Source organism: Scatophagus argus, chromosome 6, assembly GCF_020382885.2.
Source record: "Scatophagus argus isolate fScaArg1 chromosome 6, fScaArg1.pri, whole genome shotgun sequence".
NCBI lineage: Eukaryota > Metazoa > Chordata > Actinopteri > Scatophagidae > Scatophagus > Scatophagus argus.
Genome location: NC_058498.1, coordinates 26,726,200 through 26,743,753, shown reverse-complemented (window position 1 = coordinate 26,743,753; position 17,554 = coordinate 26,726,200). Strand labels below are relative to the sequence as shown.

At 41.1% G+C, this 17,554-nt stretch overlaps 1 protein-coding gene across 5 annotated transcripts in view; it reads left to right on the top strand.

The window, feature by feature from the left end:
* Positions 1-17,554, top strand: part of trappc8 (trafficking protein particle complex subunit 8) — a 38,333-nt gene that overhangs the window by 15,708 nt on the left and 5,071 nt on the right. For 4 of the 5 annotated variants that reach the window (XM_046391168.1, XM_046391167.1, XM_046391166.1 and 1 more), the window contains exons 14-26: positions 2,222-2,327; positions 9,538-9,732; positions 10,270-10,433; positions 10,552-10,626; positions 11,772-11,877; positions 12,144-12,301; positions 13,300-13,730; positions 15,052-15,208; positions 15,297-15,393; positions 15,857-15,925; positions 16,008-16,066; positions 16,908-17,102; positions 17,334-17,435. In XM_046391168.1, coding sequence (XP_046247124.1) covers positions 2,222-2,327; positions 9,538-9,732; positions 10,270-10,433; positions 10,552-10,626; positions 11,772-11,877; positions 12,144-12,301; positions 13,300-13,730; positions 15,052-15,208; positions 15,297-15,393; positions 15,857-15,925; positions 16,008-16,066; positions 16,908-17,102; positions 17,334-17,435 — 1,914 coding nt within the window. The remainder of the gene's footprint in view (positions 1-2,221; positions 2,328-9,537; positions 9,733-10,269; positions 10,434-10,551; positions 10,627-11,771; positions 11,878-12,143; positions 12,302-13,299; positions 13,731-15,051; positions 15,209-15,296; positions 15,394-15,856; positions 15,926-16,007; positions 16,067-16,907; positions 17,103-17,333; positions 17,436-17,554) is intronic. The other variant, XM_046391169.1, reaches the window with a different exon arrangement.

The window sequence follows — 17,554 nt, the reverse complement described above, 5'->3', positions numbered from 1 at the left end:
ATGTAAAGTTGCCAGACTTTACTGTGAAATATGCAATATTATTTAACAGACTTTCAGTTTTGTTTGTAAGTCTTGCACTGCAAGTTTAAATCCTCCTTGAGAATGCATTTCTCTTGATGAAGAAGAGACTGAAGTGAGAAACCCCCAAAATGAATATCAGCTGAAAAACTCTGCAACGCTGAGTTATCCAATAAAATGAGAGTTTGTAGTCTTCTTCAAGCTACACAGACAGTGGTAAGAACACAATAAGATAAAAATATTTATATATACAGAGTTATATATACAGTTACCTATATACATATTTGCTCAGGAAATGATTCTGTGCAGCCCTGTGATTGACTGGCGGACCAGTTCAGGGTGTACTCCGCCTCTCGCCCGTCGTCAGCTGGGATATGCTCCAGTACCCCTGTGACCCTGACGGATAAGTGGTATAGAAAATGAATGAATAAATGATTCTGTGCATTTTTAAATTTAAATCTGGTTCAGTGTAAACAGCAGCAACAAGATGACGATGATAATATGGTTGACATTTTCAGTTTGACATCTTTTTGGAGTTAGATCTCTATAAAGATGTGGGGACAACAGTCTCTCAGTCTTTGCTGCTTGGCCAGCCTCAGTCCCATTTCATCAGTTTCAAGTTCCTGTGACCGTACAGTAGCCAGGAATAGCCAAGTCCAAGCTTGGTTAACATGGCTCCCATCTTCAATCTGTTTCCTCCGAGGAGGTCAAACTAGTCTGGTTGAGCCATCAAAAGGTGCCATGTGCAGTGTTCATCCCAGAAAATCAGCTGCTCTTAATCCTGCTCTTAATATATTTGTCTTTTGATTTCAAACCCAAATTCAGTCTTCAGTGTGAAGACTGAATATCCAATATCCAATTTAAAATATCATGAGAGCACTCACTAGAGAAAGATAATTATGTTAATTGAATGAATGAAATTAAAGTTGGACTTAGTAACACTGGAGCAAGAGTATTTAGATTTTGAACATATCTAGATGAAAAGATGTTTGAGAGCAGCAAGTTCACTGTATTCAACAAGCTCTCCTTTATAACATATCTGTGGAGATTCTCAGTCATCCAGGTCATATTCACTCAAAGAGTTAAAGCAAGGCGTCTGGACTTGTGAAGATTAGGCTTGAAGACGTTTCACTGCTAATCCAAGCAGCTTCATCAGTTCAGAAAAAGCTGACTGGTGGGGAACAAATATATACACCTCAGTGGGAGTGACTAAGTGAAACTAACTAAAACAAAGGATCTGATAGTCCTGCAAATTTGTCTATGTAGTTTGACTGCCAGTGATGGCCCTACGTGTCTAACAACTGGCTAATGGCTGTGAGACTGTTAATGAGTTCGGGTATGACCGGTTAATGACCTATTGTTCTTATGGATTTCATGTGGATTGGAGTGAAACTTCCTGGGTATGGATGGGAGGACAGCATTGTAAGTGGAAGAAAGATGATGTCTAAGTCCACCACCTCTGTTAAGTGAAGGTTTTTCCAACTTAACATAGATGGCTTCCTTGACCCCTCTTTCGTACCACCTGTCCTCTCTGTCAAGTTAGTGTTCTTTTAGTTAGTGTGCTTTTTACTGATTTTTAGCTGGCAGAAACCTCAGAGCAGAACCCAGCTCCAGGTGGACAGCCTTGACTGATTGGGTTGAGGGAGAGAGTGACGAGGTGGGTGGGGAGGGGGGAAAATTGCATTGTAACAGCAATTGTAATGGACATAATGAAATTATGGTTAATAATAGCGAAGATATCTATAATAATAATGATAATAACAAGATTAAATAAAAATAGGAGTTGGCTTCAAGCAGAACCTCAGCAAGAGATCAGATCCTGCCACACTGACACACTGACACGTGCTTTCTCATCACGCAGCTTACTGCGTGATGAGAAAGCACAGAGACTCTGTGGGAAAATGCCAGTTAGTAATATGCATTTAATAGTATACTATTAGGTCTTTCATATGTGGTGTTTAATGGTACCTGACCATTAAAGACTTTGCATGTGAGGAGAGGAATTTTAAATTCTACTCTGGATTTTACAGGGTGCCTATAGCTGCACTTTCTATGCCATTCTGATTTTATGACTATATTCATTCAGAGCATTTAATTTACTGATTGTCGTTGGAATGTTGAGAGATTTTTCCTCAAATACAGCAAAAAAGGAAGACAACAAATAAAATAAGACCTGCAAATAAATAGTGTGTGTATTTTTCAGAGTGTGACAGAGGAAAATGATGTCAGGCTTCCCCAGCTGCCTCTTCCCTGCATCCACAACTCAGCCACAAGGGTCTACTTTGGACATGAACGCCGCCTTGCAGAAGGTAACACACTGATAAGTAATTTTGATCTCTTCCAAGCTTGATTAGAGGAATGGTGATTTGTGCACATCACCCTTGACCTTTTTGATAAATCCTCTGGATTTTTCATGCATCATACACTGACACACCAGTTCATTGAATTCATTGATTCAGGTAGAGTCAAGGCAGAGGCACTGTGTCTCACACATCATGTGTCAAATATTGCCTGGGCGTGCAGCTTTGTTTATAATTGGGCCCTCATGTTTGAATTAAGATCTTAAGGAGCATTAAGTGTAAAAGACACCTACATCTGAGTGAAATAATGCCATTACTTTAACATTTTAACAAACCAGATGAAACATATATAAACTAAAATTTAGATTGTTTTTGCTGAGTTGTAGTCGGCGCCATCAAGCCTGCTCACTCCGGTGTACAAAGCACACCAGAGTGAACAGTAACCCCCTAAGCCGAGGAACAACTGCCAGCACCAACAGACTGTCTGCCCAAGTGAGTCAGGACTAAGCACATACCCACAAAAGTGAACACTGACTGTGGAACTGTGACTGAGACCTGAAACCTTCATGTGTTTTCAGAGGAGTGGCTTTCAAGAGAGAGGTTGGAATATCAAATTACTTTTGCTCATTTCTTTAACTTTACTAATCCCAGCTTTAATACCTGAATGACAAAACACGATCACTTTCTCAGATGAAACCAAATGAATCATCTATGAACTAAATATCAGCTTGTGTTTTGTTGAGTTTCAAACCTCTGGTAAGCATTGTGCTATGGAGAGAAATTAGTCTAACAATGGTACGAAATTTTATTATTTGGTCTACACATGAAAATTAAAATGTACAAATGTGTAATTTGTGCATAAATTTGGTTACTCAAAAATGAGTAGTAAATTCTTAGTGCATCTGGACTTCTCTTCTTCTTGAAGACATTTTGCCTCTCATCCAAGAAGCTTCTTCAGTTCAAAATTTTGGTGGGGAGTGCAGAGTATTTAACCTCTGTGGGTATTCCTAAACAAAAGGGACTGTGAACCTTATCCCTTAAATGGGTTGTTACATCCACCTGAGAGAGGTGACAAGGGTTGTTAAGGGGTCTGATGGGCCGTTGACCCCCCCGAAGTTGTTGACTAAATTATTATGGTAAAAAAGGGGGTCATTAGAATGAGACTGGGCTGTGAATTTCCTGGGCACAGAAGCCAGGAGGGCTTTGTGATTGGGGGACAGGTTGTGGCAGAGCCCACTTCCCTTGTTGAGTGAAGGCTCTTCCAGGTTCACAAATATGGCTTCTTTTACTCCTCTCTTAAACCATCTGTCTTCCCTGCCTAGAATATGAACCTTGTCATCTTCAAAGGAGTGTCCCTTGGCTTTGAGGTGCAGGTGGACTGCTTAGTCCTGTCTGGAGGTGTTGGCTCTCCTGTTTTGTGCCATATGTCTGTGGAGTGGTTGTTTGGTTTCCCCATTGTATTTCAGTGCATTCCTCACTGCACTGCATATACCATGTTATCAAGAATCAAGATTGTCATTATACAAGCATAACGAAATTTTGTGCAGATCCTTGGCTTAAAAGCACACTTATATATAGCAGCAGAAAATTAAAATTGCACACTTAAGAAAAATATAAAATACAAAATACAAGTAAGGAGTTTGTGTCTGGAAGTTTTGTCCTTAGGGTGTACCAGTTTCTGTTTTAAAGCGTTGCTGGGTTTGTAATGTACCCGGATCTGATGTTAATTAAAAATCCTTCTGAGTTTCTCTTATACTCCTGCAATGTATGAAATGGTGATGTTCTTCCTCCTGTTGTCCTCCAAGAAGGAGACTGAAAGACAGAAATCAGAGAAACAGAGAAAATCCTGACCAAACAAAATCAGCTAACCAAACACAAAAAACTTGTAGGACATCATAATGAAAATATAACCTGACATATTATAAAATATATATAAAAATGTTTATATTAATTTATGGAGATATTGTGTACACAAATATCCCGTGACTACAAAGCCCCGGCAACTGTGTCACAGCTAGCCTGCCAATCAAGCACCATGTACATCAAATCTGGCTTCATTTAGCCTACTAATAATTTAATTATGTATGAGATTTAGTTGACTTTGGTCTACCGGTTTGCAACCCCTATTTTAGGTAGGCTATCCCATGTTAGAGAAGGCACTTTAGCCCCATCAAAATGCGCATTTGCCAATTTATCCCTCTTTTAAGAGTCAAACAATCCAAACATCTCCATGTCAAAAGTAGCCTAGTAATAGCCTATGTGATAGCTGTTTTTGGCTAAATAAAATGACTGGTAATATCAACGCCAAATGTTTCAAATATCAATGTCACTTTTTTAAACGTGATATAAGGCTGACTGGCTTGTAGCCTAAACGTTACTCTAAAGGCCAATAAAGATGTTATATATAAAAACTTCGTATAAAACAGCACAAACATAGGCCCAACAGTTGCACTCAGAGTGGAGGGAGAAAAGGGGATATAAGAGGGGCAGAGGGTGGGTGTGAGCTGAATGCTGAGCTGAGAAACGGACTAAAACTGGACTGTATTTATAGGCCCGTCCTATTTCGTAAAGGCCCACCTGAATAAAAATTTCTGGTTAGCCACTGCCCCCATGCCTGCCGTGACCTTCCTCCGCCTGTACAAGGCAGCTTCCCACAACTTCCGGCCTGTGTTCCTGGGGAGGCGAGGCGCCCCCCTAAAACAATTGTAGGGGAAACATTCCTGAGCTGTTTTCAAAATGTTAAGGGTAAAATGTCCAGATGGGAGAGTAGTTTGTTTTTAGTGCCAAAAAATGTAAAATTTAAAAAATTACATTTCCTGCAGAAGAAGCAGTGTGAAGGAATGTAGACAACTGCAATACATTTCAAAGCATTGCTGGAAATGCAGGAATGTGTAATGAATTCGCTGAAAATTTTTTGTATGTATTGCACTGCACTGTTAAAAAAACTGGAAGCTGTTGTTACTCAGTGTGTGTATATCACAGAGAAAATCCCCACAAAAATAGAAAACAGTTTGTGTGTATCTGTGCATGTTGGTCAGTCTCAGTTGCTAGAGTAGTCTCACCAAACCATTTAAAATGTAAGTAAATTTGAAATACAGAGTGTGCAGAAATAGAACAAGAAATTCAAAATGGAGGAGGTTTGAAGCCCACAATAACAATTACCAATCTGATGCTTTCACAAAAATGTGGACTTTTGTGAAGTGTGAAGTTTGGTGGAGAGGGGATTGTGGGGATGTTTTTCAGAAGCTGGGCTTGGCCCCTTAGTTCCAGTGAAAGGAACTCTGAATGCTTCAGCATACCAAGAGATTATAGATAGGTAGACAGATAGATACTTTATTGATCCTGAGGGAAATTCAATTTTGGACAATTCCATGCCTCCAACTTTGTGGGAACTGTTTGGGGATGGCCCCTTTCTGTTCCAACACGACTGCGCACCAGTGCACAAAGCAAGGTCCATAAAGACATTGATAAGCCAGTTTGGTGTGGAAAAACTTGACTGGCCTGCACAGAGTCCTGACCCCGATAGAACACCTTTGGGATGAATTAGAGTGAAGACTGCGAGCCAGGCCTTCTCATCCAACATCAGTGTCTGACCTTACAAATGCGCTTCTGGAAGAATGGTGAAAAGTTCCCATAAACACATCCTAAACCTTGTGGAAAGCCGTCCCAGTTGAGTTGAAGCTGTTACAGCTGGAAAGGGTGGGCGGAAGTCCTATTAAACCCTATGGATTAAGAATGGGATGTCACTAAAGTTCATATGTATGTAAAGGCAGATGAGTGAGTACTTTTGGCAATATAGTGTGTTGAATATGTTGAAGAGCAGCAATTGGAAAACCTTGAATTTTATCATGAATGACTACCGCCCGGTTGCACTCACTCCCATCTTTATGAAGTGCTTCGAGCGACTAGTCTTGCAGCACAAGTCTGCCCTGCTTCCTGACCTGGACCCTTTCCAGTTTGCTTATCGGTCCAACTGCTCAACCGATGATGCCATCTCCACTGCCCTCCACTCAGCCCTCACGCACTTGGAGACTAAAGGCTCGCACATTAGAATGCTGTTCATAGACTTCAGCTCAGCATTCAACACAATCATCCCCCAGCAGCTCATTCACAAACTGGACCAGCTGGGGCTCAATAGCTCTCTGTGCAACTGGCTGCTGGACTTCCTGATGGGGAGACCACTGGCAGTTCGGGTTGGCAGCAACACCTCCAGAACCATCACACTGAACACAGGGGCCACTCAAGGATGTGTGCTGAGCCCCTCCTCTGCACTCTGCTGACCCACGACTGCACACCAACATACAGCTCCAACCTCTTCATTAAGGTTGTAGACTGTGGTGAGTCTCATCAACAACAATGATGAGACAATCTACAGGAGAGAGGTGAGCCGTCTGACTGTGTGGTGCAAGGACAACAATCTCTGCCTGAATGTGCAGAAGACGAAGGAGATTGTTGTGGACTTCAGGAGAGTGCACACCCAGCATGCTCTTCTGACCATCAACGGTGCTGCAGTGGAGAGGGTGAGGAGCACCAAGTTCCTGGGTGTTCACATCGCCGAACACCTGTCCTGGAGCAACAACACTAATGGCAAAGACATCTGTTGTGCACTAGTAGGAGCAATTTGGTTATTGGCAAAAGAGTCAGTGATTATGGGGAATAATCATTAAAGCAAAAATCAGTGTATGCTTTATACACAAAAATATATTAAATAAATTAATTAATAGGAAAACAGTCTCTTAAAATTATGAAGGATGATTCCGAGCACTGGCTGTCATGAATTCAGCTGTTATTACAAGTATATACACAATAACCACAGACAACGACAGGTTAAACTATAACAGGATTTATTAACCAGCAACAACCATCCATAGATAAGTATCACTTTGTAATAAACACTATTATAATCCAAGTTTTATCAACACACATTAACTATTAACTAGGGATAACACAGGTACAGCAGCAAGAGTATATATATACATAGGTGTGCATATATACAGGAGTGTGTGTGTGTGTGTGTGTGTGTGAGAGAGAGACAGATGACAACAAACAAGGTGGAGGCTAACAAGCTAGCGGCTAAAAACAAACAAAATGGCGGTTAGCAAGATAGCGGCTAACAACATAGCAGCTAACAACGACAAGCTAGTGGCTGACTACAATTAAGATGGCGGATGGCCACATGAGTGGAGAACTACAACCAAAATGGCGAGTGGGGAAACTACAACCAAAATGGTGGAGGACTACATGGGGGGGGGGGTCAGCACACCAGGATGAACAACCACATAAAGGATGACTCAGCAAACAAAACAACTAGTCACACGCAAGTGATGACTCAGCAAAACCCAAAATGACTACAGAAGAATACGCCGGCCGTATTATTCAGAGCCAAGTTTGTGATAACCCACGTAATGTTGCTTGTATGGTCACAGAAGAGAACAATGGGCGGAAGCCTTTGAGCGCCACCTACCCTTTTGTTACGGCTCGTGATCGCGTGCTCGGACTTTCGCCTCACCGTTCAGAAAGAAGAATGTGAGGAAAGATAGAAATGAAAATACAAGGAACACAACCCAAATAAAGAATCCACTCCAATTCTTTGGAGCCTCGCGTGTCACCACACAATAGCGGAGTCAGTAAACCGGAGCTTATCCGTTATCTCAGATGATGCGGAGTGTTGATCTCTCGGCGACAGCGGAGAAAATCACAGATGAAGAAGTTAACAAACTTTGTTTTGTCCTTAACAAAGTTGGCGCGCGGCTCGCGATCAGCTGATTGCCCAGCGATCTACGTCGGAAAAAGAAAAAAGGAAAAGTTACAGAAAATTACAGCAGTCTGTTTCTCGGCCTGCGAGTTGCAAAACTGTGACCCGGGATCTAAGATGATGTTAATCAAAACGTTTGATTGTTGCTCCCTTTGGGTGGTTTGGACACCTGGAGAGCCTGGAGCAGCTCTCACTGTCACAGCACGCACGGGAAAAAGCAGGGGCTGATGGTCGCAGTGACCTTTTATTACCTGAGTGACGTCACCTTGGACCCCCGTGGAGATGGCTGGCACGCAGCCAATGTCCGTGCCGGTTCTGAGTTTGAACTCAGGAATTTATGACTAGTTGCAAGTCATGGGTGGGGTCTCTAACTGCTAGTCACTCTAATTCAGGCTTTATGGGTTACATGTAGGCCGCTCTATTGTTCTCCAGAGTGCATGACTAGAGATCCCAACACATCAATGGCCAAAAAGCCCAACAGCGCCTGTACTTCCTCCACAAACTGAGAAGAGCAAGAACCTCAGTCCCCATCATGCACACCTTCTACAAAGGCACCATCTAGAGTATCCTGACCAGCTGCATCACCGTGTGGTACGGTGCCTGCACCGTGTCCTGCCGCAAGACCCTGCAGCGCATCGTGAGAGCAGCTGAGAGGATCGTTGGTGTCTCCCTCCCTTCCCTTCTGGACATGTACAACACCCAACTCACCTGCAAAGCCATCAGGATTGCAGATGACCCCACCCACCCACTGCACAGCCTCTTCAGCCTGCTGCCATCAGAGAGGACTTTGCAGAGTCTCCGGTCCAAAACCAGCAGGCACAAGGACAGCTTTATCCACCAGGCGTTCAGGAGGCTCAACTCCCTCCCTACTCTGCCCCTCCTCCCCCCTCAGCCCTCTGTCACAGATTCTGCCTGCACACCCCCCTGCCTCCCCTTCAGCATCTGACATCATGAGCTGGAGAGGAGGAGCTAATCCTCAACTGAATTCTACGCATTCTGACAAAGTGAAAAATAATTTTTATCTGTTGTATTTTATCTTGTTGTAATCAAATCTGCCCTAAAATTTTATGGGTTGTTCCTTGTTGCACCATTCCACCAAGTTCCATGAAATTTGTGCCGGTAGCTTTTCCATAATCCTGCTTACAAACAAAGAGGCAAACCAATGAATTGTATCGCAAATATGCGCTCCTTATGGAGGTAATTGGTAGCATTTAAAAGTGAATTCAGTCTAATAAAACTTAAAAGAACAAGAGTGCAAATGCTGAGTCAGACACCAATAAAAAGCAAATATAACCACACAAGCTCTCATACAAAAATTTCAAGCTATATTATCCATTATGTTTTGTTTTTCATGTTTAGGTTTAAGTTGATGAACCCTGCAAACCAAGATGACTATACAGTATCTAAGGTGTGAGTGTCGAATAAGCAGCTAATCAATTTTTGATTCTATCTATATCTGTGCAGGGGAAAAGCAGGCAGCCACTCATGTGTCACTGGACCAAGAATATGACCAGGATTTGGCAACTATGTGGTGCCACCTAGAGGAGCAGCTTGTGGCAGCTGCCAACCGTGGGATTGTCCCAGTAAATTTCCAGCCCACTCAGTGCTGCCTGAACAGCCAGACAGACAACCTGCGCCATCCACTGGCTGTGATGGAGGGTAAGAGGGCTTCAGCAGACAAAATAGAAATATATTTAAAATGATAATTAGGCTATTACAGTCGACTGTACAATAAATCGCGGATGAAGCCACTGTGACATCACCCATTGGTTTGTGGAATACCTTTTTTGAAGCCTTAAAAAGAAAGGGTCCAAGTACAGTCTACTGCATTTTACTTTTTGAGCTGGTGAGAATATCCTGATTAGATCTGACTTTTCAGTCATAAGATAAATGTGCCTGAGAGAGAGAAGTACAAGTAGAATAATTTTCTTAGTAGCTTACATGCAGTCAGACCTGTGGCGTTGCCCCCTCCTGTACTTCAGAAAGGATGCTGATTCAAGTTGCAGTGGCTTTACTTTTCAGACCCCGAATCTGCAAGCAATTATACAGCCTGTGACTATTACTTAATTGTAGTCTAATGGATGCTTGCCGTAGTATAAAGGACAATAACATGAGCCATCCCATCAATATGTAATCAAATGAAACTGAGATGTACCTGCTCAGTGTATAGACATCTTTCTGTCTCTATCTTTGCAGAACCAATCATAGTGGAGTTGACTTTCAGGAACCCTCTGAAGGTTTCTCTGGCTCTGTCCGAACTCTCACTCCTCTGGAGTTTCACTCCAGGTGGTGCATCTCCATCGAAAGAGGAAATGACTGAGGAGTTGACCATCACCAATGAGGAAATCCTGCCTCTAGGGGTGGGCAACTGGGGCAAATTTCCTTATAGAAACTGTTTTTATCCAGTTTGGGGGATAGATTCCATAAAAGTCAATGCGATTATTTTCATAGTCTGATCAAAATCTTTTACCCTGACAGATAACAAATAAAGATGACATCATCACCACTGAGGTCATCCTGGAGTTTCACATGGGTCCAGAGGAGACAAAAATGGTGAGGTGTTCACATGACTCCAAAGGTTAACTGTGGAACACTGACCATTGGTAACGTAGAAGCACAGTGTCTTGATGCACGGGCTAGGATTGTTCATATCTTGTGATCTACCAACCAATTATAGACAGCAATGCTAGTGTGTGACATCATGGAGAATGTGGATCAACATTCTGTTGACATTTCATATCTATTCACATCACATTTATAGCATTGTAAATAAATAAGGCTCAAAAATCTGCTCACGTAGCCCATAAAGATGCATAAAAAGCATTGAAATCAAGTACAGTTGTGTTCAAAATAATAGAAGTGCAACATGACTAACCAGATCAATCACTTTTTGGTAGAAATTATATGATTACATGCCAAATAATTTACCAGTAAGTGTAATCGAGTCAGAGAAACCAACAGACCCAACATTCATGATATGCATGAATGTTGGGTCATTCAAAATACTCAAATACTTGAGGAGGTCATGCTGTTTTATGTTGAAGAGGAAATGCCCTTGGAATGGGTGTTTCAACAAGACAACAACCCCAAACACACCAGTAAGTGAGCAGCATCTTGGTTCCAGACCAACAAGATTAACGTTAATGAGTGGCCTCACCAATCCCCGGACCTTAATCCAATAGAAAACTTGTGAGTGACATTAAAAACGCTGTTTCTGAGGCAAAACCAACAAATGCAGAGGAATTGTGGAAGGTTGTCAAATCATCCTGGGCTGGAATACCTGTTTACAGGTGCCAGAAGTTGGTCTGGCTCCATGCAGCACAGATTTGAAGCAGTTCTCAAAAACAATGGTTGTACAACTTAATATTAGTTTAGTGATTCACAGAAATGCTAGATATTAATGTTTTTTCAAGTTTATTGAGTAAATATTTGAGTTTGTAATGTAAAATGCAAACACTGCTATTTTTTTTGAACAGCCCAATATCATTTTTCTTCATGTTTTGATGTAATATAACGTGCAGTGTTCCCAATGAATGGAAATAAAACATGTTAGTTTTTTGAGCTTTACTCATGTTTTAAAAAACACTGGTATTATTTTGAACACAACTGTAAACCTTCTTTGGATCATAAAAATCCAAAGGCTGAACAAAATGTCATTATGATGTGCTGTTAACAGTCAGTGTGACCTTTGATCTCAGGCTCGACTCAGGCTGTTGCCACACAGAACAGGCCAGCTGAACATTGTGGGTGTGGTGTACAACCTAGCTGCAACCTCCTCTGGAGAGATGGCTCCCAGCAATGAAAGTAATCCATGCATAATTGCTCTAGTATCAGTTCATAGTCATTTTGGTGTTAGTAAAGGATTGATATGTCATTCATTTGTAGTTTTGCTGCTTGAAAGGGTTTTTTTTTCATCTTGGAAACATACTGCTGATTCACATGCAACTGAGTGTGTACTCTACTGGCTTTGCCTTTTTCTTCTTTCTGTCAGTTTAACATTTATCAAAGAAAATGCAAATCTCAGGATCATGCAGGGCTGACTGATTGTGTGGATTTCCTCCTGTCTACAGCCCAGCAGACACTGGAATTGATGACAGTCCGTGGCAAACAGGACCTGAAGATCCAGGGCCCTCGACTAAATCAGACCAAGGAGGACAAGATGTTAGTTCGACATGGTCCTGATCAACGTCTGAGTCCCATTATAACACCACCCATGCCTTTAATGGAGGTACCATTGACTCACCAGCAGTAGAGATTTATTGATGCATAATGTTGATTTGTTCCTTTAACTTTCCTTAAGTCCTTGAGTTAAGCTATTACAACTTCAACTACATGTCATAAATGGGAATGTATAATGTTTATTGGGCAGAGGAATTATTAGCCTGATAATGACATGACACGAAATAACATGAAAATTGTATTATCAGCTGATAATACAAAGCCAGGCTGCCTCCATTGGCTTGACAAGTGCAGCATCAATACACTGTGATGCAGTGGGTGGCAGTATGCACCTTTACACTTGGTTTGTGATCCACCAATAGATAGGGAAGGGAAGACTGACTTACTCATTTATTTGTACTTCACAACAAAGTACAAATAAATAGAAATAATAGAGTAAGTAGTAATTAAATAATAAAAGCAAGTCTAGACAGGTGGGTCTTTAGTGTTTGTAAAGATGTCCACAGTATTCAAAACTCCAGTGAAAGAGCCACAACTGGAAAGACTCAATCTTGTTTGGAACAAACAAAAAATGCTCAAAGGCCTACTAGTGATAAAGTAAGCCTGCAGTAGATCTGCAGATTCAGATTCAGACAGCTTTGTTTATCCTAGTGACCTGTCTTACATTCACAAGTAGCATCAGGAATATATCACAGACAATAGTCAGAGACACACACTGATACTGGTATGATGACTTATGCACGATGGACAAAGATGAAGTTCATACAGTTAAGTTCTCTAATGACCGTGACTGTGCAGTGTTCTAAAAGTGATTTGAGTAATTTTGAATTGGATCTGGTGTTGAGTCTTCACCACGCTTGATCATGTCAGTTTTTCTAAAAAGCAAGATTCAGTTATTCCTAGTCACATTTTACATAAGATTATTTTTAGTATTTACAGTAATTTTGTAGTTAGAACCATGTGATGCAGTGGTCACAAACCTAAACCAGGTGCACTTATGCCAATGTTGATTGTTCATCAGTCTGTGTGTGTGTGTGTGTCTGTCAGGTCTTCTTCCTGCAGTTTCCCACTGCTCTGCTTTGTGGTGAGGTCAGAAAGGCTTACGTTGAGTTCTGTAACGTCAGCTGTGTTGCCTTGTGTGGCCTTCGAGTGGTGTCCACACACCCCGATTTCTTTACCTTTGGCAGCCAAGCCACACCCTCCACATCCCTCAGCCCAACCTCAGCTGAAAACAGCTCTGCCTATAAAACCACTGCCCCACCCACCCAGGCAGGCTTAGTGTTATCTGAGATGGTGGTTCCAGCTGAGGATTTCAGCCAACCGTCCAGAGTGGTGGAGATTCCAATAGATGGCAGCACGTTGCAACCAGGGGAGTCCACCCAGCTTCCTCTGTGGCTCAGAGGACCAGACCAGGAGGGAGTCCATGAAATCAATTTCCTGTTCTACTACGAGAGCACAGACAAAGGAAACAAAATCAGGTAAAAAATTGGAATAAACTAAAGGACTTTTGAATTGGCTTCTGGGCATATATAATATGAATTATAGGTGCAGACCACTCATTTTAAAATTAGCATTCTGTCTGACAAAGGGTTAAAGGGGTTAAAAATAATGAATGAATATAATCAATATGGGAGAAATCTGTATATGTACCACCTTGTGTCTTGTGGTGCTCAGGGCTCAGATAAATCTGAGCAAAATTTTAGACCAGTTCATCAAAGACCCCATTTGCAGGAGGCCCAGGAACCACTTCAGGAAATTTATCTGTTCTTTTAACTTCGTTCAAAGAGTGAACAGCGCTGCTTGGCATGGGTTTATTTTAGAAGGGAGCCTGACCATTTCATAATTAGTGAAGTTAAATACACATATACATACATATACATATACATACATTTTCTAGGGTGTTTACAGTAGTTGGAATTTTCCTGTTCTGCACATCTTTTTCATTCATTCATTACATTAATTCAAAGACCATTGTCGCACAACAGTAGACATAGACAACACCTTGGGATTAGAAACCATATGTTTGATTTGCTCCCATTTTTCAAAAAAATGAATTAAAAGATGACCAAAATGCCTCCCACTTATTAAGCTGCCATCCCCACTTTTCATTCACTAGCAGCAGAGAGTGAGTACATGCAGAGGGCTTGTTTAGTGTCGTCTTTCTGAATCGTTGATCTGACTTTTGTGACAGTTAGAATATATGGTCCCGATAATGGCTCTGAAATATCAGCAGTCTTACTGTGTTGTGTAGTGAAAAATCCATTGCATTGCTGTCTGTGCTGCTCTGGGATTTGTAGTCACACATTTTTCGCTCAGTCCTGTCCTTCTGTTGGTTTCATCTTAGCTCTAGCATTCTCAGTTCTGTACTATACTGTATGCTGTGTTCTATAGAGTAGTTACACTTCATGATCAAAGTGGCAGGTAGCAGAGGAGTGAGAGGATCACAGGGACACACGGCTGGTTTTATTAAGTAACAAAGTCATTATCCTGAGGTGTAATGTGCGTTGGTTGTTGGTGTCTGGGCAATCCCCACTGTTAAAAACAAACAAATCTCCAACTGTCTATATCCACTGGTGTGATGAAGTATGATTGAAGCTCTCTATAATACAGCATTACTCAAATTTTAAAATGTTTTAAAATGTGGCTTTTTAACGGTTATAAATTGAAGATATAAAGGCTGTATGCTGAGGTGTCTTCATTGACATTACATTAACCCAGCAGTGGGTGCAAGAATGCTTATCATGTGCAGACAACCCAGACAACGTGCATCATCTCTTTCTCCTCTGTCTTCATGTGAAGTCATCGGGTGTTACGCCACACAGTGTTTATCTGTGCAAGTCGGTCTCTGAGTGTGCAGGCATTGGCTTGCCGCAGCAGTGTTCCTCCACATCATAGTATGGATGACAAAGATGGTGGCGGAATGCTGGTCTTTATTGATGTGGAGAACATCAGTATGGTGAGATACACGCATGCCACACATGCTTCCAGTATGCATTTTTTCACCTTTCAATTTTTGTTTTAATATGACTCTTCTTGGCTTTCAGAGTGAAGCTGGTGCCCGTGAGTTCCATATTGTCCAGGTGTCTAGCAGCAGTCAGTACTGGCACCTCCACAAGTGTATCAACCCAGCAGAGGAAAAAGGTGGGTCTGACATAGTGAGTCTTTGTTTCATTCTTCAGTGGTCTGTTTCACCCACACATGGAAAGAAAAAGAAAACAATGTGGATATGTGTTTTTTCCGCTTATAATCTTTCATTTCATTAGTGATTTGATATGAAATTTATAAAAATGTATCAAATGTATAATTTAAAATAATAATAATGATATAAAATTTCTAATCCGTTATCAGTTATTTGCCTTTACCCCACAGTTCAGTGCAAGTATAGTTCCAAATTCATCTGGGGGATGTCTCTGAATGTGCTTGTTACATGCATCAATATTACATATTGTATAGTCCATGTGCATCAGAATGTGGCCTTCAAATAGAAGGATCATTACAGCCCAAGTAGTGTCTTAAAATCTTCCCATAATGTTTTTCTCAAGACAAACCTGTTTGATGTCAGTATCCATCACAGCCTTTCTCATTCTGCCCTCTTCCCTTCCAGACAGTAAACTCACCAGCAGAGAAAGAGCCAAGCTGTGTTTCAAGGCCACACAATGCAAGACCCACCAAGGTACCCCACATAGATAAAAGAAACCACATCAATCTACTCTGTTTACAGTTTTGAATATTGTCTGCATTATTTCTGTTTCTAGCTACCACAGATGCCATTGAGAAATTCACCTTTGCAGACCTGAATCTGGGAAAAGAAATGGTAAATTGAAAGTAAAATATTGATGTTAGTGTAATTTGAAAGATGTATGTTCTCATGTTGACACTTTTTGCAACGCATTTAAATTGATTTATTTGACTGAAGGAAAGGAACTATGAAGAAAACACTAACCTATAACCATCTTTAAAATTGATATGTTAGCAAACAGTTGCCTATAAACATATGAACCAGACATGGAGCATGTCCACTTGATGAATGTAAGTCCAATATTCACTGTCCTTTTAGTTGTCTATTCATCTTTATCAAATCTTCCACTGTGTTCACAAGCTACTTGCTAACTGTACCTTTCAGCTGTTTGGTGCTTTTTCACAACAATCTGAGAGAAGCCAGAATAAAGCTGTGGGGAACTGCAGAGTTGATTGACAGTTCATTGTTGTGCAGTGTAGGAGCAATTTTGGTCATCTTGTGAACAGAAGTGACATTGATTTATGATTAAATTTACTAATGTTAATAAAGTCCATCCTAGAGAAATTATCCTGGTTTTGTTCACTATGAAACACATATTTCATATACAAATGATCCATTGACTGTATAAAAACAATATTCATTTTAGCCAGTTAAAGGTTATAGAAAACACAATGTAAAAGACACAAGACCCCAGGACGGGAGGGCTGTCCACAATTCCACATGTTGAAGGTTTGCATAACAAACACGTAAGCAGTGGTACATTACTGCACTGACTAATGGACCACTTAGTGAGACTTAATTTTATGAAGAATTTTTTTGTGTGTAATTGTTATGATGATCTTGGGTTTCTGTGTGTTGTTCCTGCTCTCTGTCTGCTAACCTCTACCCTTCACCTGTTGGTACTGTCTCTTTGTAGATCATCAGTTCTTCCACACCTTGTGGAGATTTTTTCTTTCGTGGCTTTCACGCTTCAGAATCTCAGGAAGTGAATATTACATCATCTGGCAGCAAGAGTCAAAGCTGTGTCCTGACTGAAGACAGAGCCTCTGACATTACCAACATTGTCAAGAAGTGTAATGAGCTGGATCTCAACATTATCGTCATCTGGAAGGTACCTATAACAGCGTCAAATAATGCAAATAATTCCATAATGCAGTGTCAAGCTTCGTGAAGTCTGAGAGAGCCTTGGACTCATGTGTGAGGTATAGACTGTGGTTGTTTGATCTAACCAAAGCAAGCACAACAAAGCACAGAGTTGGAGTCAGTTATTCATATATATATATATATATATATATATTATTGAAATTTGTTTCTTCAGTTTGTGATGTGTGTGTGTGTGCAGGCCTATGTGGTAGAGGACAACAAACAGCTGATCTTAGAGGGCCAGCTCCATGTGGCACTACACACTATCGGAAAAGATGCCAGTTCTCTCACTCCGAGAGAGGTACAGTACACATGTAAACACATGACCTTGCAGAAGGTTTGCTGCTGGCAGTGGAATTACATGACCTGACAAATAGCAATGCTGTCTTAATCATGTTTATTGCACCTTCTGGGCACTGA